General features: G+C 37.8%; 1 protein-coding gene across 20 annotated transcripts in view; it reads left to right on the top strand.

Moving 5' to 3' along the window:
• The window catches only part of MYT1L (myelin transcription factor 1 like), a 578669-nt gene that overhangs the window by 369927 nt on the left and 184765 nt on the right, over nt 1-23977 (top strand). For all 20 annotated transcript variants that reach the window (XM_037812732.1, XM_037812728.1, XM_037812736.1 and 17 more), the window contains one exon: nt 23774-23828. In XM_037812732.1, the coding sequence (XP_037668660.1) occupies nt 23774-23828 (55 nt within the window). The remainder of the gene's footprint in view (nt 1-23773; nt 23829-23977) is intronic.

The raw sequence follows: 23977 nt of genomic DNA, 5'->3' as shown, positions 1-23977 counted from the left end.
GACTGTGCAGCATCCAGGGAATAGCAAAGAGGAAGAGGCTGAAAATTGTGATAAAGAACTATGTGTTTGCTCTCTCTGCACAGTGGTTACCAGAGACCATCTCTCACTATCATGACTGGCCACTGTGGGATCCAAGTCTCTGGTTGCTGCTGGTGACAAAAAGGGACATAAAAATCATCTTCCCCGGGAAGGCGGGGCAAGATGGCAGACTGGTGAGCTGTAAGTTTTAGTTACTCCTTCAGGAAAGTAGGTAGAAAGCCAGGAACTGCGTGGACTGGACACCACAGAGCAATCTGTCTTTGGGCATACTTCATACAACACTCATGAAAATGTCGAACTGCTGAGATCAGTGAAATCTGTAAGTTTTTGCGGCCAGGGGACCTGCACCCCTCCCTGCCAGGCTCAGTCCCGTGGGAGGAGGGGCTGTCAGCTCCGGGAAGGAGAAGGGAGAACTGCAGTGGCTGCTCTTATCGGAAACTCATTCTACTGATCCAAACTCCAACCATAGATAGACTGAGACCAGACACCAGAGAATCTGAGAGCAGCCAGCCCAACAGAGAGGAGACAGGCATAGAAAAAAAAACAACACGAAAAACTCCAAAATAAAAGCAGAGGATTTTTGCAGTTCTGGTGAACACAGAAAGGGGAAGGGCTGAGCTCAGGCCTTGAGGCGCATATGCAAATCCCGAAGAAAAGCTGATCTCTCTGCCCTGTGGACCTTTCCTTAATGGCCCTGGTTGCTTTGTCTATTAGCATTTCAATAACCCATTAGATCTCTGAGGAGAGCACTTTTTTTTTTTTTTTTTTTAAATCCTTTCTTCTTTTTCTAAAACAATTACTCTAAGAAGCCCAATACAGAAAGCTTCAAAGAATTGCAATTTGGGCACGTCAAGTCAAGAGCAGAACTAAGAGAGCTCTGAGACAAAAGGCAATAATCCAGTGGCTGAGAAAATTCACTAAACACAACTTCCCAAGAAAAGGGGGGTGTCCGCTCACAGCCACCATCCTGGTGGACAGGAAACACTCCTGCCCATCGCCAGCCCCATAGCCCAGAGCTGCCCCAGACAACCCAGTGTGACGGAAGTGCTTCAAATAACAGGCACACACCACAAAACTGGGCGTGGACATTAGCCTTCCCTGCAACCTCAGCTAAATGTCCCAGAGCTGGGAAGGTGGAGCAGTGTGAATTAACAAAGCCCCATTCAGCCATCATTTGAGCAGACTGGGAGCCTCCCTACACAGCCCAGCAGCCCAGAACTTCCCTGGGGGGACGGCACTCACCTGTGACATAGCACAGTCATCCCTCAACAGAGGACCCGGGGTGCACAGCCTGGAAGAGGGGCCCACTTGCAAGTCTCAGGAGCCATACGCCAATACCAAAGACTTGTGGGTCAGTGGCAGAGACAAACTGTGGCAGGACTGAACTGAAGGATTAGACTATTGCAGCAGCTTTAAAACTCTAGAATCATCAGGGAGATTTGATTGTTAGGGCCACCCCCCCTCCCCGACTGCCCAGAAACGCGCCCCACATACAGGGCAGGCAACACCAGCTACACACGCAAGCTTGGTACACCAATTGGGCCCCACAAGACTCACTCCCCCACTCACCAAAAAGGCTAAGCAGGGGAGAACTGGCTTGTGGAGAACAGGTGGCTCGTGGACGCCACCTGCTGGTTAGTTAGAGAAAGTGTACTCCACGAAGCTGTAAATCTGATAAATTAGAGATAAGGACTTCAATAGGTCTACAAACCCTAAAAGAACCCTATCAAGTTCAGCAAATGCCACGAGGCCAAAAACAACAGAAAATTATAAAGCATATGAAAAAACCAGACGATATGGATAACCCAAGCCCAACCACCCAAATCAAAAGACCAGAAGAGACACAGCACCTAGAGCAGCTACTCAAAGAACTAAAGATGAACAATGAGACCATAGTACGGGATATGAAGGAAATCAAGAAGACTCTAGAAGAGCATAAAGAAGACATTGCAAGACTAAATAAAAAAATGGATGATCTTATGGAAATTAAAGAAACTGTTGACCAAATTAAAAAGATTCTGGACACTCATAGTACAAGACTAGAGGAAGTTGAACAACGAATCAGTGACCTGAAAGATGACAGAATGGAAAATGAAAGCATAAAAGAAAGAATGGGGAAAAAAAATTGAAAAAATCGAAATGGACCTCAGGGATATGATAGATAATATGAAACGTCCGAATATAGGACTCATTGGTGTCCCAGAAGGGGAAGAAAAGGGTAAAGGTCTAGGAAGAGTGTTCAAAGAAATTGTTGGGGAAAACTTCCCAAATCTTCTAAACAACATAAATACACAAATCATAAATGCTCAGTGAACTCCAAATAGAATAAATCCAAATAAACCCACTCCGAGACATATACTGATCACACTGTCAAACACAGAAGAGAAGGAGCAAGTTCTGAAAGCAGCAAGAGAAAAGCAATTCACCACATACAAAGGAAACAGCATAAGACTAAGTAGTGACTACTCAGCAGCCACCATGGAGGCAAGAAGGCAGTGGCACGATATATTTAAAATTCTGAGTGAGAGGAATTTCCAGCCAAGAATACTTTATCCAGCAAAGCTCTCCTTCAAATTTGAGGGAGAGCTTAAATTTTTCACAGACAAAGAAATGCTGAGAGAATTTGCTAACAAGAGACCTGCCCTACTGGAGATACTAAAGGCAGCCCTACAGACAGAGAAACAAAGACAGGACGGAGAGACTTGGAGAAAGGTTCAGTACTAAAGAGATTTGGTATGGGTATAATAAAGGATATTAATAGAGAGAGGGAAAAATATGGCAAACATAAACCAAAGGATAAGATGGCCGATTCAAGAAATGCCTTCACGGTTCTAACGTTGAATGTAAATGGATTAAACTCCCCAATTAAAAGATATAGATTCGCAGAATGGATCAAAAAAAATGAACCATCAATATGTTGCATACAAGAGACTCATCTTAGACACAGGGACACAAAGAAACTGAAAGTCAAAGGATGTAAAAAAACATTTCATGCAAGCTACAGCCAAAAGAAAGCAGGTGTAGCAATATTAATCTCAGATAAAATAGACTTCAAATGCAGGGATGTTTTGAGAGACAAAGAAGGCCACTACATACTAATAAAAGGGGCAATTCAGCAAGAAGAAATAACAATCGTAAATGTCTATGCACCCAACCAAGGTGCCACAAAATACATGAGAGAAACACTGGCAAAACTAAAGGAAGCAATTGATGTTTCCACAATAATTGTGGGAGACTTCAACACATCACTCTCTCCTATAGATAGATCAACCAGGCAGAAGACCAATAAGGAAATTGAAAACCTAAACAATCTGATAAATGAATTAGATTTAACAGACATCTACAGGACATTACATCCCAAATCACCAGGATACACATACTTTTCTAGTGCTCATGGAACTTTCTCCAGAATAGATCATATGCTGGGACATAAAACAAGCCTCAATAAATTTTAAAAGATTGAAATTATTCAAAGCACAGTCTCTGACCACAATGGAATACAATTAGAAGTCAATAACCATCAGAGACTTAGAAAATTCACAAATACCTGGAGGTTAAACAACACACTCCTAAACAATCAGTGGGTTAAAGAAGAAATAGCAAGAGAAATTGCTAAATATATAGAGACGAATGAAAATGAGAACACAACATACCAAAACCTATGGGATGCAGCAAAAGCAGTGCTAAGGGGGAAATTTATAGCACTAAACGCATATATTAAAAAGGAAGAAAGAGCCAAAATCAGAGAACTAATGGATCAACTGAAGAAGCTAGAAAATGAACAGCAAACCAATCCTAAACCAAGTAGAAGAAAAGAAATAACAAGGATTAAAGCAGAAATAAATGACATAGAGAACAAAAAAACAATAGAGAGGATAAATATCACCAAAAGTTGGTTCTTTGAGAAGATCAACAAGATTGACAAGCCCCTAGCTAGACTGACAAAATCAAAAAGAGAGAAGACCCATATAAACAAAATAATGAATGAAAAAGGTGACATAACTGCAGATCCTGAAGAAATTAAAAAAATTATAAGAGGATATTATGAACAACTGTATGGCAACAAACTGGATAATGTAGAAGAAATGGACAATTTCCTGGAAACATATGAACAACCTAGACTGACCAGAGAAGAAATAGAAGACCTCAACCAACCCATCACAAGCAAAGAGATCCAATCAGTCATCAAATATCTTCCCACAAATAAATGCCCAGGGCCAGATGGCTTCACAGGGGAATTCTACCAAACTTTCCAGAAAGAACTGACACCAATCTTACTCAAACTCTTTCAAAACATTGAAAAAAATGGAAGACTACCTAACTCATTTTATGAAGCTAACATCAATCTAATACCAAAACCAGGCAAAGATGCTACAAAAAAGGAAAACTACCGGCCAATCTCCCTAATGAATATAGATGCAAAAATCCTCAACAAAATACTTGCAAATCGAATCCAAAGACACATTAAAAAAATCATACACCATGACCAAGTGGGGTTCATTCCAGGCATGCAAGGATGGTTCAACATAAGAAAAACAATCAATGTATTACAACACATTAAAAACTCGAAAGGGAAAAATCAATTGATCATCTCAATAGATGCTGAAAAAGCATTTGACAAAATCCAACATCCGTTTTTGATAAAAACACTTCAAAAGGTAGGAATTGAAGGAAACTTCCTCAACATGATAAAGAGCATATATGAAAAACCCACAGCCAGCATAGTATTCAATGGTGAGAGACTGAAAGCCTTCCCTCTAAGATCAGGAACAAGACAAGGATGCCCGCTGTCACCACTGTTATTCAACATTGTGCTGGAAGTGCTAGCCAGGGCAATCCGGCAAGACAAAGAAATAAAAGGCATCCAAATTGGAAAAGAAGAAGTAAAACTGTCATTGTTTGCAGATGATATGATCTTATATCTAGAAAACCCTGAGAAATCAACGATACACCTACTAGAGCTAATAAACAAATGTAGCAAAGTAGCGGGATACAAGATTAATGCACATAAGTCAGTCATGTTTCTATATGCTAGAAATGAACAAACTGAAGAGACACTCAAGAAAAAGATACCATTTTCAATAGCAACTAAAAAAATCAAGTATCTAGGAATCAACTTAACCAAAGATGTAAAAGACCTATACAAAGAAAACTACATAACTCTACTAAAAGAAATAGAAGGGGACCTTAAAAGATGGAAAAATATTCCATGTTCATGGATAGGAAGGCTAAATGTCATTAAGATGTCAATTCTACCCAAACTCATCTACAGATTCAATGCAATCCCAATCAAAATTCCAACAACCTACTTTGCAGACCTGGAAAAGCTAGTTATCAAATTTATTTGGAAAGGGAAGATGCCTCGAATTGCTAAAGACACTCTAAAAAAGAAAAACCAAGTGGGAGGACTTACACTCCCTGACTTTAAAGCTTATTATAAAGCCACAGTTGCCAAAACAGCATGGTACTGGCACAAAGATAGACATATAGATCAATGGAATTGAATTGAGAATTCAGAGATAGACCCTCAGATCTATGGCCGACTGATCTTTGATAAGGCCCCCAAAGTCACCGAACTGAGCCATAATGGTCTTTTCAACAAATGGGGCTGGGAGAGTTGGATATCCATATCCAAAAGAATAAAAGAGGTCCCCTACCTCACCCCCTACACAAAAATTAACTCAAAATGGACCAAAGATCTCAATATAAAAGAAAGTACCATAAAACTCCTAGAAGATAATGTAGGAAAACATCTTCAAGACCTTGTATTAGGCGGCCACTTCCTAGACTTTACACCCAAAGCACAAGCAACAAAAGAGAAAATAGATAAATGGGAACTCCTCAAGCTTAGAAGTTTCTGCACCTCAAAGGAATTTCTCAAAAAGGTAAAGAGGCAGCCAACTCAATGGGAAAAAATTTTTGGAAACCATGTATCTGACAAAAGACTGATATCTTGCATATATAAAGAAATCCTACAACTCAATGACAATAGTACAGACAGCCCAATTATAAAATGGGCAAAAGATATGAAAAGACAGTTCTCTGAAGAGGAAATACAAATGGCCAAGAAACACATGAAAAAATGTTCAGCTTCACTAGCTATTAGAGAGATGCAACTTAAGACCACAATGAGATACCATCTCACACCGGTTAGAATGTCTGCCATTAAACAAACAGGAAACTACAAATGCTGGAGGGGATGTGGAGAAATTGGAACTCTTATTCATTGTTGGTGGGACTGTATAATGGTTCAGCCACTCTGGAAGTCAGTCTGGCAGTTCCTTAGAAAACTAGATATAGAGCTACCATTCGATCCAGCGATTGCACTTCTCGGTATATACCCGGAAGATCGGAAAGCAGTGACACGAACAGATATCTGCACGCCAATGTTCATAGCAGCATTATTCACAATTGCCAAGAGATGGAAACAACCCAAATGTCCTTCAAGAGATGAGTGGATAAATAAAATGTGGTATATACACACGATGGAATACTACGCGGCAGTAAGAAGGAACGATCTCGTGAAACATATGACAACATGGATGAACCTTGAAGACATAATGCTGAGTGAAATAAGCCAGGCACAAAAAGAGAAATATTATATGCTACCACTAGTGTGAACTTTGAAAAATGTAAAACAAATGGTTTATAATGTAGAATGTAGGGGAACTAGCAGTAAAGAGCAATTAAGGAAGGGGGAACAATAATCCAAGAAGAACAGATAAGCTATTTAACGTTCTGGGGATGCCCAGAAATGACTATGGTCTGTTAATTTCTGATGGATATAGTAGGAACAAGTCCACAGAAATGTTGCTATATTATGTAACTTTCTTGGGGTAAAGTAGGAACATGTTGGAAGTTAAGCAGTTATCTTAGGTTAGTTGTCTTTTTCTTACTCCCTTGTTATGGTCTCTTTGAAATGTTCTTTTATTGTATGTTTGTTTTCTTTTTAACTTTTTTTTTCATACAGTTGATTTAAAAAAGAAGGGAAAGTTAAAAAAAAAAAAAAAGAAAGAAAAAAGAAAAACAAGGAAAAAAAAAAGATGTAGTGCCCCCTTGAGGAGCCTGTGGAGAATGCAGGGGTATTCGCCTACCCCACTTCCATGGTTGCTAACATGACCACAGACATAGGGGACTGGTGGTTTGATGGGTTGAGCCCTCTACCATAAGTTTTACCCTTGGGAAGACGGTTGTTGCAAAGGAGAGGCTAGGCCTCCCTATATTTGTGCCTAAGAGTCTCCTCCTGAATGCCTCTTTGTTGCTCAGATGTGGCCCTCTCTCTCTGGCTAAGCCAACTTGAAAGGAGAAATCACTGCCCTCCCCCCTACGTGGGATCCGACACCCAGGGGAGTGAATCTCCCTGGCAACGTGGAATATGACTCCCGCGGAGGAATGTAGACCCGGCATCGTGGGACGGAGAACATCTTCTTGACCAAAAGGGGGATGTGAAAGGAAATGAAATAAGCTTCAGTGGCAGAGAGATTCCAAAACGAGCCGAGAGATCACTCTGGTGGGCACTCTTACGCACACTTTAGACAACCCTTTTTAGGTTCTAAAGAATTGGGGTAGCTGGTGGTGGATACCTGAAACTATCAAACTACAACCCAGAACCCATGAATCTCAAAGACAGTTGTATAAAAATGTAGCTTATGAGGGGTGACAATGGGATTGGGAATGCCATAAGGACCAAACTCCACTTTGTCTAGTTTATGGATGGATGTGTAGAAAAGTAGGGGAAGGAAACAAACAGACAAAGGTACCCAGTGTTCTTTTTTACTTCAATTGCTCTTTTTCACTCTAATTATTATTCTTGTTATTTTTGTGTGTGTGCTAATGAAGGTGTCAGGGATTGATTTAGGTGATGAATGTACAACTATGTAATGATACTGTAAACAATCGAAAGTACAATTTGTTTTGTAAAAAAAAAAAAAAAAAAAAAATCATCTTCCCCAATAACAGAGGTGGGGGTGGTGGCACAGCTGATCACTGATCATAGCTTTTGATTAGTGAATTCGGATCTCTGGTTACAGGCTCCAAGGACAGATATGGTTTCAACCTTGCCCTGACAAGTGTGACAGTGGCCATTGTTTCAAACCTCCTTAAGGGCAGAGGTGATGGAGATTTAAAGATACAGTGCTTCCTCAGGGCTGTTGGGGACAGTTAGCTGAACAGCTGCGTTTGCTGGACAGTCCAGGAAAGCTTAGCTTTGGGGAGCCTTGGCTTTGGGGGCCCTTTCTGAACCCCTTCCCAGGCCCCTTTGTATTGTCTGTGCTACCTCGCAGGTCCCTGGCCCTGTTTCAATTGGGAAAGGCTGACTTGGGAAGGTCCTGTAGGACTGACCCTCATCCCCAAATTTTCCCTCCAGCAAAAGCAACATGAGACAATGAAAGGAATGTAAAAAAAACTACAGAAGCAACTAGTCTGGGACAAAAGCCTGCTGGCATCAAATACCCAGGAGAGGGAGGTCTGAATCTAGGGAAACAGAGGGGACAACCAAACTCCTGTAAACAGGAAAACTCCAAAGCAACTAACAAAGTCCCAGGACAAGACAGAGGCCCAGAAAGACAGAGAAAACCCTGCACACTGAATTTACCTTGGGCAGACCTTCCTGATAGGATTGCTGAAGATCCAGAAAATCTCTGTCTTATCAACAGTTGGTTACAAAACCAAGAAACAGACATCCCAGGGAATAAATCCGAGTTAACCCTTTAAAAATTACAGTGTACAGTGTGCAATAAAAGAGTAAAGTACAAGCAAAGAAACAGGAAATGATGGCCTTTCCAGAGGAAGAGGATGAAAACCAATGAAGGAAACTAAAATGTGGACATGCCGAACAAGGTCTTAAAAAAAATCCTAGAAATCCTTAAGGGTATGAAGATAAGTACAGAGAACTAATTAAAAGATATCAGGAAGACAACAAGTGAACAATATGAAAGTTTAAGCAAAGAGATACAAATTTGAAAAAGGAACCAAACAACTACTGAAGTTGACAGCATAACCACTGAAATGAAAAATGTCCAAGAAGATTTCAAGAGCTGATTAGAGATGGCAGAAGTAAGAGTCAGTGAACTTGAAGACAAGACACTCAAAATGAGCCATGCTGAGGAGCAGAAAGTAAAAATAAATATTAAAAGTGAAAATAGACTAAGAAAGCTATGGGATACCATAAGTGCTACAATATATGCACTGTCAGAGTCCAAAAAGGAGAATAAAGAGAGAATGGGACAGAAGGAATAGTTAAAGAAATAATGACAGCAAACTTCTCAAACAGTGAAAGATGTGAATATGCACATCCAAGAAGCTCAGAGAACACAGAACAGGTTACACATGAAGAAAATACATCCCATCATATATTGATTATACTATCAAATGCAAGGGAGGAGAGAGTTCTGAAAGCTGCAAGAGAAAAGTAACATGTATTGTACAAGGGAGTCCAAATAAGATTAAGTTCTGATTTCTCATAAGAAATGATGGAGGCAAATAAGCAGTGGGTTGAAATACTTAAAGTGCTGAAGGAAAACAACTGCCAGCTAAGAATTTTATGTCTGGTAAGACTGTCTTTCAAAATGTGGGAAGATTAAGACATTCTCAGATTAAAAAAAGAAAGAAAGAAAGAAAAAAGCTGAAGGAGTTCATTACCACTAGACCAATCCTACAGGCAATGCTAAAGGAAGTTCTTCAGACTGAAAGAAAAGGACACTAGACAGCGTTTCAAAGCATAAATAAATAAAGAGCTGTGATAAAGGTAGCCATTGGGTAATTTAAAATATCAATATTATTGTACTGTATTGTTTTGTATGTAACTCCAGTTCCTACTTCCTACAGGTGCTAAAAAGCAAATGCATACAAAGTAATGATAAATCTAGGTTTTTAGACATAAAATGTAAGTGGTAACAAGTACAAAAAAATGGTGGGGAGAAAGAGGAGTATAGGAAAAATATGTGTGCATGTGATTGAAGTAAAGTTGGTGTCAAACCAAATATTATTGTTATATAGTTAGGATGTTAAACTTATCCCCATGGTAACCACATGGTAAATAGATGACAAGAGGCTCAATATGGTACAACATAAAAAAGCAAATAAATATAAAAGTAGCTTTTGATGGAAGTGAGGGACAAAAAGGTATGAGACTTACAAAGGCTAAATGGCAAAATAGCAGGAGAAAGTCTTGTGTCATCAGTACTGACTTTAAATGTAAATGGATTAAACTCTACAGTCAAAAGGCAGAGATTGGCAGAATTAATAAAACAGTATGACCCAACTGTCTGAATGAGGGTCACCTTAAAGTCAAAGACACAGTAGGATGAGGGTGAAAGGATGAAAAAATATATATACCATGCTAGTAGTAAACAAAAGTGAGCTGGGGTGGCGTTCCAGTTTGCTAAAGATGCTAGAATGCAAAATACCAGGAATGGAATTGGCTTTTATGAATGGGATTTATTAGGTTAAAAATTTACTATCTAAGGCCATAAGAGTGTCCAAACTAAGGCATGAACAAGAGGATACCTTCACTGAAGAAAGGCTGATAAGGTCCGGAACACCTCTGTCAGCTGGGAAGGCATGTGGCTGGCATCTGCTGGTCCTTTGCTTCTGGGTTCTGGTTTCAAAATGGCTTTCTCCAAAATGTCTCTGGGCTTCTGACTCTTTTAGCTTCTCTCTCAGCTCCTGTGCATCCTTTTCCAGGGCATTTCTTTCTAAGCATCTGGGGGTCCTCCCTTAGCTTCTCTGGGCAAACTCTGGGCTTCATCTATTAGCTTAGCACCTCCATGCATCTTCCTGTCTGGATCTCCAATCTTCTCCAAGTGTCTGTGTCAGCTCTTGGCTTCTCTCCAAGATGTCTCTCTCAGCTTCTCTGAGCTCCTTCTCACCATGAGCTCTCTTAAAGGACCCCATTGATCTAGTTAAGACCCACCTGGAATGGGTGGGGTCACACCTTCATGGAAATGATCTAATCAAAAGGTCTCACCCACAGTTGGGTGGGTCACATCTCCATGGAAAAATTCAATCAAGAGTTTTCACCCTAATCTAAAGACTAATAAGTCTGCCCCCACAAGATTGCATTAAAGAACATGGCTTTTGTGGGGGGCATAATAAATTCCAACCAGTACAGGTGGCTATACTAATATTGAATAACATGTACTTTAAGTCAAAAAAAGTTTCAAGGGACAAGGATAGTCATTATTTATTGATAAGAAAGACGATTCAACAGGAAGAAGTAATGATTATGAATATGTATGCACCTAACAGCAGAGCCCCAAAATATATGAAGAAAATACTGACAGAGTTGAAGAGAGAAATTGACAGTTGTATGTTAATGGTAGGAGACTTTAACACACCACGCTCAATCATGAATAGAACATCTAGTCAGAAGATCAATGAGGAAGAACAGAACTAGAATGATACACTAATCTAACTAGACCTAACAGACATATATAGAACACTGCACCCAGCAAAAACAGAATACACATTCTTCTTGAGTGCACAAGGATCATTCTCCAGAATAGATGATATGTTGAATCACAAAACAAGTCTCAATAAATTCCAAAATATTAAAATCATTCAGTATATTTTCTCTGACCACAATGAAATGAAGCTAGAAATCAATAACAGGGAGAAATGGAAAATTCACAAATATGTGGAAATCAAGCATCATACTCTTAAACAACCAGTTTGGCTAAGGAAGAAATCAGAAACGAATGAGGAAATATCTTGAGATGAATGAAAATGAAATTCAGGATTCCAAAACTTATGGTATGCAGTGGAGGCAGTGCTGAAAGGGAAATTTACAGGTCTAAATGCTTTTATTTAAAAAGAAGAAAAACTTCAAATCACAGACCACACCTCGAAATTGGAAGAGCTAGAAAAAGAAGAGCAAACTAAACCCAAAGTGAGCAAAAGGAAGGGAATAACAAAGATAAGAGCAGAGATAAATGAAATAGGATACAAAAAAAAAAAAAAAATAGAGTGCATCAACAAAACCAGAAGTTGGTTCTATGAAAAGATCAATAAAATTGACAAACCTTTAGCTAGACTAACAGAAAAAAAGAGAGAGACAATATAAATAAAATCAGAAATGAAAAGGGGGCATTACTAACAACCCTACTGAAATAAAAAGCACTGCAAGTGGATACTGTGAACAATTGTGTGCCAGTAAATTAGATAACCTAGATGAAATGGACAAATTCTTAGAAACACACACACTACCTACACTGACTGTAGAAGAAATAAAAGATCTCAACAAACCAATGACTAGTAAAGAGATTACATCAGTAATTGAAAACCTCCCAACAAAGAAAAGCCAGGAACAGATGGCTTCACAGGGGAACTCTACCAAATATTCCAAGAAGATAGCTCCAATTCTACTCAAACACTTCCAAAACGTTGAAGAGGAAGGAATACTCCCTAACTCATTGTAGGAGACCAAGATCACCCTCATATCAAAGCCCGATGAAGATACCACAAGATAAGAAAACTGCAGACCAATATCTCTTATGAATATAGATGCAAAAATCCTCAACAAAATGCTAGCAAACTGAATCCAACAGCATACTTTGAAAAATTATACACCATAACTAACTGGGATTTATCCCTGATATGCAAGGTTGGTTCAACATAAGAAAATCAATTAATGTAATATACCGCATAACAGAATGAAGGGAAAAAAGCCACACAATCTTCTCAATTGGTACAGAAAAGGCATTTGACAAAATACAGCACATCTTCTTTATAAAAACACTTAGAACACTAGGAAAAGAAGGAATCTTTTCACCATGATTAAGGGCATGTATGAAATGCCCACAGCTAAAACCCTTCTTAATGGTGAAAGACCCTTTCAGCTTTCCCTCTAAGATAAGGAACAAGATATGTATGCCCACTGTCACCACAGTTATTCAACAATGTACTGGAAATTCTTGCCAAAGCAATTAGACAAGAAAGTTAAAGTAAAGCATCCAAATCAGAAAGGAAGAAGTAAAACTTTCTGTCTTTGCAGATGATATGGCCCAAAATACAGAGAACCCTGAGAAATCCACAACAAAGCTCCTAAAACTGAATTCAGCCATATGGCAGATCCAATATCAACACCCACAAATAAATAGCATTTTTATACACAAGCAAAGAACAATCAGAAGAACAAATCAAGAAGAAAATTCCATTTGCAATAGACACAAAAATAATCAAATACCTAAGAATACTTCTAACCAAGGATGTAAAGAATTTGTACACAGAAAACTTCAAAATATTGCTAAAAGAAATTAAAGAAGATCTAAATAAATGGAAGGATATTCCATGTTCACAGATTGAAAGACTAAATATTAAAATGTCAATACTACCCAAAGCAATTTATAGAGTCAATGCAATCCCAATCAAAATTCCAAAAACCTTCTTTGCAGAAATGGAAAAGCCAATCATCAGATTTATATGGAAGGGTAAGGGACCTTGAATAGATAAAGCCATCTTGAAAAAGAAGAATGAAGTTGGAGGACTCACACTTCCCAATCTTAAAACTTATTACAAAGCCACTGTTATCAAAACAGCATGGCACTGGCACAAGGACAGACATATTGACCAATGGAATAGAATTGTGAGAACTCAGAAATCAACCCACACATTTATGGCCAACTGATTTTTGACAAGGTGGTGAAGACCACTGAATTGGAAAAGAACACTCTCTTCAACAAATTGTGCTGGGAAAATTGGATCTCCATTTGCAAAAAAATAATGAGGACCCCTACCTTATACCATATACCAAATCAACACAAAATGGATCAAAGACCTACATATAAGTGCTGGAACCATCAAACTCCTAGAAGAAAATGTAGGGAAGCATCTTCAGGATATTGTGTTAGACAATGTTTCTTAGACTTTACACCCAAATCACAAACTATAAAAGAAAATATAGATAAATGGGACCTCATCAAAATTAAAATTTTGTTCCTCAAAGGACATTATCATGAAAGTAAAACAATAGCCTACACAATGGAAGAAAATATTTGGAAACCACATATCTGATAAAGGATTAATATCTAGAACATATAAAGAAGCCATTCAACTTTTTTTCTACAGACATCTTTGCAGTGAAGGTATATAAATGACCAAAAAGTACATGAAAAGATGCTCAACATCATTAGCCATCTTAGAAATGCAAATCAAAACCACAATGAGATGTCATTTTACACCCAGTAAAATGGCTGCTGCTAAAAAACAGAAAATAAAAAGCGTTAGAGAGGATGCAGAGAAATAGGAACATTCACTCTTTGTTGGTGGCGCTGTAAAATGGCACAGCCACTGTTGAAGACAGTTTGGCAGCTCCTCAGAAAGCTAAGTATAGAAATACCATATGACCCAGGAATCCCACTACTAGGTGATACCCAGAAGAATTGAAAGCAGGGTGAGCAGATATTTATACACCGATCTTCATAGCAACATTATTCACAATTGCCAAAAGACGGAAGCAACCCAAGTGTCCATCAATTGATGAATGGATAAACCAAATGTGGTATACACATACAATGGAAAATTATTCAGTTGTAAAAAGGAATGAAGTCCCGATACATGTGACAATGTGGATGAACCTTGAAGACATTGTGTTGAGTGAAATAATCCAGGCACAAAAGGAGAAATATTGTATGATCTCACTGTTTTGAAACAGTTAGAATAAGCAAACTCATAGAGTCAGACACTAGAATACAGGTTACCAGGGGACAGGGTGGTGATAGGGAATGGGAAGTTGAGGCTTAAAATGTAGAGTTCCTGTTTAGGATGATGGTAATGAATCATGTTGATGATAGCATAATGTTGTGAATACAGTTAACAATACTGAAATATATATATATATATATTTGTATATATACATGAATATGATTAAAACAGGAAATGTTAAATTTCATATATGCTAACAGAAAATTTTTTGGAACTACACTACATAAACAGTGAACCCCAAATGTTCCACACCAATGCAAGGTGTTGGTGGTAGGGAAGTGTATTGGAATTTTGTATTTTATTCATGATTGTTCTGAAAACCCACAAGTTCTCTAATAAAAAAAAAGATTGAAAAAATAATGTTTACCATTTTGAAAATACTACCATGATGATTAAAAGCAGAAAAAATTGCCCCCACTTGAACAGGAATTTCCCGTTCCCAGAAGTTACTTGTCTTCATCAGTCAATATTCTAAAAAAACCAATATTGTACTGGGTGCTATGAGACATATTAAGTGTATATTTGGACCCCATCCTGCAAGAATTTACAAACTAAGTCAAACAATTAAAATAAATACATAAATCGCATAATTAGGGAACTATTGAGAGCTTAATTTTTGTTGCTTAGGATATGTAGAATAGTTCAGAGAAATGGAAGGTCTCTAGGAAATGGTAAAGTGGAGAATGTTTTCTGTGATTTATGGAATTGAACTAGTTCTTAATGAATAGGTAGAATTCAATTAAACCCAGAAAAAAAGGAAGAAGACATTTAAGAAAAGAGGAACAGGATTTAAAAATACGAAAGAGTTCCTTTCTTCTCATTCAACATCGTGACATTTTTATCTACTTTTATGTTTTAAATTTCGAAGTTATAAACTTAAGATTTATTCTTAAAATCCTGATTTAATAATATGCCGTTATATGCTATTGTTCTTTTGCTTTAAAAAAATCAGGATACATGACTAAAGAGCGAAATAAGGCTTTAAATATATGCATGCTTCTGCAATTTCTTAAGTGATTGCCGTTATCACTTAAGGAATAGACAGTAGAAATTTATCCATATTTATTCATTAGTTCAACAAATATTTGAGTACTTACTATATGCCAGAACTATTGTAATAAAGCATTTTTTAAACAAAAGAGCAAGAGCCCTGCCATGTGGTGCTGTCAGGACAGAACCAGGAAACTTAGAGAATAATTAGCAGAGACTCATGATTGGGACTGGAGTAGAAAAGCCAAAATTTGACTTAGCCCACACAGCTTTTTAGAACTTGATAATAAGGAATCCATAACCAAAACACTCTGTGTTTTCCACTGAGAATGCCCTTCCATCACATCTCTGCCTTTTGAAGCTATGACCAGAGAGCAAGGAAGTAGCTTCGAATGCACCTCCCATGCAGCGTTTGCATCTCAGGCCATTGTGGCTTTGGGATTTTAGAGAAGCACAAAATCAGCTATTCACTGGAATGATCAGAGCTGGGCTCATAGAACATCAGTGATGGATCCAGACCATTAAGGATTGCTTAGGATACCCTGAAGTGGAGCAACATAGGAGAGCAATCCAGTTGAGGAGAATTTCCAGTAGAAAAGAGCGCCTGGCATTCCCCAAATCATATGGATGTTTATACCTTAGCTGTTTGCCTATTTTTTATCTGTAAGGAACATACTATATGAAAAGTCTATATGTGGTCATTTGCAGTATTTCAGTTCATACTTGAAAACTCTAAATGAAAATTAAATTTTGAGTCAAACAGAAGACTCTAACTTTTATTTATTATTTAAGTGAGAAAAAAAGTTTTCTCACCTTTCAGAGCAGTTATGATTTTATTTGCTTAAGTTGATATAAGATTGGAGACAGAAACTGACCATGTGATAAGACGATGGGAGAGAAAACACAATTTCCTTATGGCTGATCTCTTGCCTCTGTGAGATCAATCCCCACCCTCCTGCTTCCCAGCCTGCATACATACGTACATACATACATACACAATTCTTGGGGTGAAGACGTCAAGGGACATCCATTGAGTTCAGAGTTCAGCATGGTGTCCACTGGTACACGGTGCTTTAATTAGTAGCATCCCTCAGTTATCTTGCTCTCACAACTGACGGTGTCAAAATGATGGATTTCCTCCCTAGGGTGCCTATCACAGGACTTTTTTTTTTTTTTTCCAAACTGCCATCCTTTTGATTGCTACTTTCTTAGGATATGTAGCATTATTTTTTAAAGGCTAAGTCCCAAACTATTAAGAGTTTGGTCTATTCCATCTAGAAAGATTTGCTTTTAATGTTACTTGATAATGTTTATATTACTGTATCACTTTAGTTTTATAGTCTTGAGCCATTAGAGCAAGTACCCCTGCTAAATTTTCCAAGACTGTTTTGATTTCAACTATTTTATTTCTCGATACCAACAAATTTTCCAAATATCCTTGAAGTTCCAGTAATTTGGCTTTAAAGCTTTATCTCATAGATTGCTTCTTGCCCCCAAGAAATGGCACAAGCATTATTTGTCAGGCCATGTATCTATAATTTTTGCTTGAAAAATAAGGCTTCTCTCTCACAAGGCTCAAAATGCTTCACATACCTATGCAAAGGGCATATCAGATGTGTTATAGTGATGGAAATTAGTCTTCTGGAGTTTTCTCAAAAGGAAAGCAAAACTATAGGCAAATATAGATTTAAGTAGTCTATGTTTTCTAGGTCTTCCTGGTCTTATAGCTAAATATCAGTTCCTGACTGTTGCCCTTCAGAACTTCTCTTTAGGGAATAATTAGCAGAGACTCATGATTGGTGACTGGAGTCAAAATGCCAAAATTTGACTTAGCCCACACAGCTTTTTATGACTTGATAGTAAGGAATCCATAACCAGAAAAAGGAGTCAGGGGAGACTTCCTCTTTTCCCTGTTTAGGTTCATGTTATGTTTTATAAGGTCATATTTTAATAATGAATTTTTACATTTTTTTGTAACCACATATTTGAAGCTTACCAATTATTGAGCAGTTCATAAAACAATTAGCCCTCAAATCTGCATTCCAGTGAACTTCAAATATACTAATTCTTACACTATCCTGCCTTTTCTAAAAAACACTACCAACAAAATAATCATCCATGGGTAAGGATATATATGACACTGTCTCCTCTTTATTCCTGAGTACAGAGGAAGTCATTTTCCTTTCTGGTTCACCATGGAGAACTTCAAACTGTATACCAAAGTCATAGACAGGAAGTGGACAAAAGCTCTATCTTCATTTGATTTTTAATTCTTTGCCAAAAGAATTTTTCCTTGGTCAATTCAGTTTCTCTTGCCCTTGTTTGGTCCTACTTCCACCCTAAACACACACACCAATACACACCTCGGGGTAAAGAAGCCAAGGGACACAAATCTCTTTCCTTAAGAAGATAGTTTCACTGATTATCACCGTAATTGATAAAGAGACAGAGAGGAAGGGGCAAAGGAAAAATTACATGCAGAAAAACTAAGGCTTTTTAGTCCCTATGTTTTATTTGTCTAGTTTTTCCTTCTTTCCATCCCATTAGGTTAAAAGAACTGAAATTGAAAAATTATAATTCCTGAAGCAATGATCTTTAAACCCATTATCTTTTCTAACTCTTTCGCAACCTCTTGACAATAATCCTGCCCTTTTAATCCATTTCATATGAATATTGGATGGACATTCTAAATTTTTAATATATTTGCATAACATTGAGAGCAATGTAAACAGACATTTGTCAAATTTTGGAAAGCAACCTTTAGTTGTTGGTGTACTTAGTTTAAACACTACTTAGTATATATTATTATTTATATATATTAATATATTCTATGCTTATAATATACCATTTCTGATTCTTGCTGATCTTTAAAGTTGAATTTTTATGGGCTAAAACTTCCTTGTGTCTGCACTAAGATACAAAACCAGTTTCTGTCATGTGAAGTTATATATATGGGGTCAATTCTCAGTTGCCTAGGAAGAAAATAAGTCATGGAAATAAAAGTGCGTAGGATAACATCTGCACACCGTTTCATCTGCACACTTCATTTTGCCAGCAGCTTCTACTTTCTTGTCATTATCCCTTTCCCTAGACTTTCTTACCAGTCACATACTTAGTAAATTGAGCTTCAGCTTCTGTCCTTTCTCCAACCCACTCTTCTTGATGATGCTAATGAGCAGTGAAGTGACCAAAAGCTGAGCGGCGGGAGGTGAAAGATAGGGTCTGGATAATTGACAAAATGGATAATTGCTTCTTGAATAATTGAAAAGTGACTATGGTTGGGGAGGGGAAAACGGAGCTGTTTCTGTGTGTAAACGTAAGAGCTGACAACAACCTAGAGTGTGGTCCAAACATCCCCCTTGTCCCCGTTCCTACTGGAAAGACTGTCAATGGAGGGGAGAGTAAAAGTTACCAATGAATGGAGAGTCATGTTTGGAGAACATTAAAGAGAATGTTGGCGGGCATTTGCAGTCCTGTGATCGAAGTACAGTTCCTCCACTGAGGTTTACTGTTGTGATCTGAAGTAGTATTTCCCCATCAGAAAGTGGCCTCCAAGTGTTTGAAGAATTTTTGAGGTTCTGATATATTTACTATTGTATATTATCTATACCAAACCTAAACTTGAGGGAAGTGTGCATCTTATTGGGGGGAAGAAAGGAAGATCAAAATGATGAAATAAATCCCGATTTTGTATGCTAGGTTTAGATAATATAAAAATAGTTCACTTGCTCTCTCTTCAATAAGTCCTCTGATATCTTTTGTTGGTTCAACAGTATATTTTTAAATTTATGGCTTTTGAATAAATTCTCTCTTTTTTACACACACACAAAAAATAAAAAACCTTAGAAAACCTAACCTCATTTTAAAACAAACACTGGGCTTAAAAAGAAAAGAATTAGTGCTAAAGTAGTGCATTAAGGATAATTTTTAGAAATGTAAATTACTAAACAGGTAATCAGAACACCCAAGCAGTGATAATAGATGTTAACTCTCTCAAGTTCTAGGGAAGATCAGAGTTGATACATTAGAATACTATTACTAAATCATTTACAACATCACTAAATGAAGCTCCTGCAATTTCAAGCTCAGAAGCACTGGAAAAAATAGCTAAAAAATACAGTTTACCTGATGCTGCTAATAACAGCAATCATTTGTTGGGAAAGCTGCAGGTGAAAACAAACCTGCTGTTCCTCTTCAAAAATTTCAAAATGGCAGGTGGGAATGGGATAGGAAAGCAAAGAGATAGAAATTCATGCAGAAGCAAAGTGTGTCAATAAGTCTATAGGTGTTGGATAACCTTTGCACACACACTTTTAGGTGTAAACAGAAAATGAAAAACCTTCCTGGCATTTCAGACCATGTATTTTTATGCTTCTGTTTAATCTGAACCTCACTGGCACTTTGCACATTTTTAAACATCTGTGTAAAAATGAAATTTAAAACAGTTTTGAAGCTGTTCAGGTTTTAGTTTCATTAGCTGAAGGAGAAAAAGGGGAACCATAATTTATTTAATAGCTGGTATATACTGGGCACTGCACTACATATTTTATATGAATTATCTCATATAATCCTTGTACCAAGGGAAGCTTCATCAGAGGGTAAAGCAAATTTTAAAGTTGCTACAATCCAAAAAATACTTGCTTATAAAGTATTAGCACTGGAATAAACAAATAGGTGAGTGGAGTAGGATAGAATCCAAAAATAGACCCAATTTTGGTGAAAATTGAATATATAGCTAGAAAGGTATTTTGGTATGGTGGGAAAAGTATGATTTATTTAATAAGTGATTTGTGGAAGAATTAGATGTCCAGCTATAATAAAATAAAGTTGCCCCCTATATCCAAAAATAAATTCCAAATGGATTAAGAATGTAAATGTAAAAACTAAAATAATTTTTATCCAGCCATGTAAGCAATCACCTAATGAGGCCAAATTTTTTGGTTTGAGGGGTTTTTGTTTTATTTTGTTTTTTCATATCCACATAGAAAAGCTACCTTCTCTACATTTTGTATCAAAAATTATTTTCTAAACTACACCCAGTGGTATTAAAAGGGCGGATTTATTCATGAGATGTTATGTAAGCATAAGTAAGCAAAAGGGATTGGCTGAGAGAGAGTTTGATTGACTGGTGTCCCTGTGAGAAAACTAAAAATAGTCCATGCCCTGTTGAAAGAGGTCCCTTAGCAAACACCCTAGCATGTCCCCTCCTTAACTGGGGACTCAGCTCTTATCTTCCCCTGGAATATACCACAGTGCCTTCAAACCTGGTGTTTTTGTACAATCTGTTTCCTTTGCCTGGAACATGCTTCCCCACCCCTTTTATTTTTAACCTGAAACCTTTAATTAACCTTTAAAACTCAGTTCAAATTTCAACTCCTCCAGGAAGCCTCTCCTTCCACTTCCCCAAGATGGGTCAAATGCCCCTCCCTAGTCAACGCTCCCATTATAATGGATTGAGAACATTTCTCAATTTATCTTCTTAATAAAGTATTTTTGGCTCAACTTTGAATTCCGTAAAGATAGTATTGTATCACATTTTATCTGTATCCCCAGTCCTATAACAAGTGCACAGTATACCAGAAAATGCACTTTTTCTATAGAATGTGAAATGGTATTTTCTCCATTACCATAGGCTTCTCGAATTTTAGCACACCCTTTGCCTCATGTTATATTGGTTCTATCTCACACTGCTAAATCTTCGTAGTGTTTTGAATTTTTTTCCCCAGGGAATAGCAGTCTCAGAGCATTGATGTGTTACTCGGGGGTGCTACTTCTTTGTGCTATACATCCAAAAAGTGTGTCTGTATTCAGGGATTTACTGCCCTGTGCAAATTCTTAACTAATGGAAAATGGGCAGAATACCCAAAAGAGGTTCAATAAGCCACAACATCATGTCGATTCTTCCATCCAAATGTTTCTTAAATTCATTTCTTTCTTCCCATTCCTTCTTCTGTGGACAGTTCCACTCCAGGAATTAGACAACAATGAGAATGAGCCACAGATTTAATCCAGGCCACTATCATGTCCCTTCCTCTTAACTTGCATTTCTGATTCCATTCATGTTCCCCTTCAAGGTTCTCTCTCAGACTGCTGCTAAATTGCTTTTTTTTTTTTTTTCTAAAATATGCTTTTGACTTATCACTCTCATGCTCAGGAAACTACAGTAGCTGTTTATTCAGTTAGACCAATCAAAAATTCCTCTCACTATTTAACTTTCCATGAGACCCTTAACACAAACTGCTCCTCTCTGTTCCATCAAGCCAGTCTTTGTAATATTCTGCCTAGCTCCTGCTATGTCCTTGCCCTGCTGTTTTTCCCAGGAAAAAGATCGATTCATTCATTCATTCATCCATTCATTCAAAAATAGGTTTTAAGATTCTATATACAAAGTTTATATACAGTCTCCTTTCCTTTCTTTTTCTATGCCTGAACAAATAATTTTTAAGCACCAGACCTTTCCCTGAGAATGATGCCCTGAATGATCCAGTTCAACTGGCTCCTCTTTTCTGAACGTCTTGTTTTATTACATTTGCCACATTGTCGTATCAGCTCATATATGTCTCTTACTAAGATGTTAGACTCATTAAATTAGCCTTATTTTTAATCATAGGTATTTTTATGTACCCCAATGCCATGTTCATCACACAACATTAATAAATAAATATTTGGTGGCCAATTGATTTAAACATTAAATCAGGAGCCGCCAATGTGGTTTTATAATGCCTTGGTATTATATCTGTTGAGAATTGGGCCTGGGTGCTAACTTATTTCAATAGCAGATCTGTTCCATTCTCTTCTATAATGTACATCTAATAGAACGACATGCATCTAATTCTAGTCCCCTTTCCTCCATTCTGACCTTTATCTTCATAACCTGTGGGGAAAATGGCTTTGATGTCTCAGGAGCAGTAGACTATGCATATATAACCTTTTGTAGCATCCTGTCTTCTGCCTGGGAATTCAGCTGTGGCTGTTGGACAGGGTAGAGCAATCACAGATGGGGGCTGAAAAGTTGTATTCTTGTAATCAGGTCAAGATGAGCTGTCATTTTTACTGCTTATCTCTTATCAGCCCTTCTGTTATAATGAGAAGAATTCTCCTACTATGCAGTTTCGCCAGGTATAAATTATTCATACATTGCAGAAATATTTGGTGCATAAATATACTAGTACATACCCACCTATGTGGCAGTGCTCTTGTCGCTTAAAGATGACAATTAGAGGCAGGCAGCCTGATTGCAAGTCCCTACACCAGACCTTTTACCCAAATGATCTTTGGCATTTCAGATGGTCTGAATTGCAGCTTTCTCATCTATAAAACTGATATGAGAAAAATACCTTCTCCACAGAATGCTGTGAGGATTAAACAAGGTGATATATGAAAATACTTGGTAATCTCTGTTTAAAAACATGTGTCTGTTACCATGAGTAAAAAGTCCAGGCCTCTTAAAACAACCTAACAATTTGGAAAAACATGGATGATAATTATATTCCAGGACCTAGACAATGAGACTAAGGACCCAGTGGTAAAATTTGTGTCCTTCTGGTATACCTCCCTCCTTCGCTCTTAATTACTTAGTCATATTAAACCTTTCAGTTACGAGGAGAATCTAGGCATTAAGTATATGTATTTTTACCTTCTCCCAAACTTAACAGCTGTCTATTATATTTTTGGCATAAAGTACAACTCAGAATCACCCCAGATGTGTTGCGATCAATCCTCTGAAAGAGCATATATACTTTGCACTTCAAGGGTCATTAAAATCTATCCAGTTACAGAGTACAGGGGTCTCCTGATTATATGTTCCCCACAAGATAAAGGTGTGGTATTCTTTTATAAATAATCCATTTAGATTGCCTGAACTTTGTCTTATCCAACCCCACAACTCTTCCCCCATCCAGCTCTTGTAGAGGCCCTCCCTTTAGAGAGTGAAAACAGAATTAAAATACTGTCAATAAAATGCCCGGGAGAGTGTAGTGTCCCATGCATTGATAGTCTGTGCATGCAGGATAAGAACATTGACTGCCTGCTCATCTATTCCCAGATGGAGGTGGATGCCGAGGAGAAGCGCCATCGCACACGCTCTAAAGGTGTCCGAGGTACGTCCGCTGCTTCACTAAATCACTGGAGGCCCAGCTCAGGGTGACCTTCATCCTTCAAAATCTCTTTGCACGATTCATTCTGACCCCTGCTTTTACACAACCTTTTTGGTAATTTTCTGTAGAAGAGGGGTACTTATAATAGATGA

Source organism: Choloepus didactylus, chromosome 20 (assembly GCF_015220235.1).
Source record: "Choloepus didactylus isolate mChoDid1 chromosome 20, mChoDid1.pri, whole genome shotgun sequence".
Taxonomy (NCBI): domain Eukaryota; kingdom Metazoa; phylum Chordata; class Mammalia; order Pilosa; family Megalonychidae; genus Choloepus; species Choloepus didactylus.
This window is presented reverse-complemented; position numbering and strand designations above follow the sequence as displayed.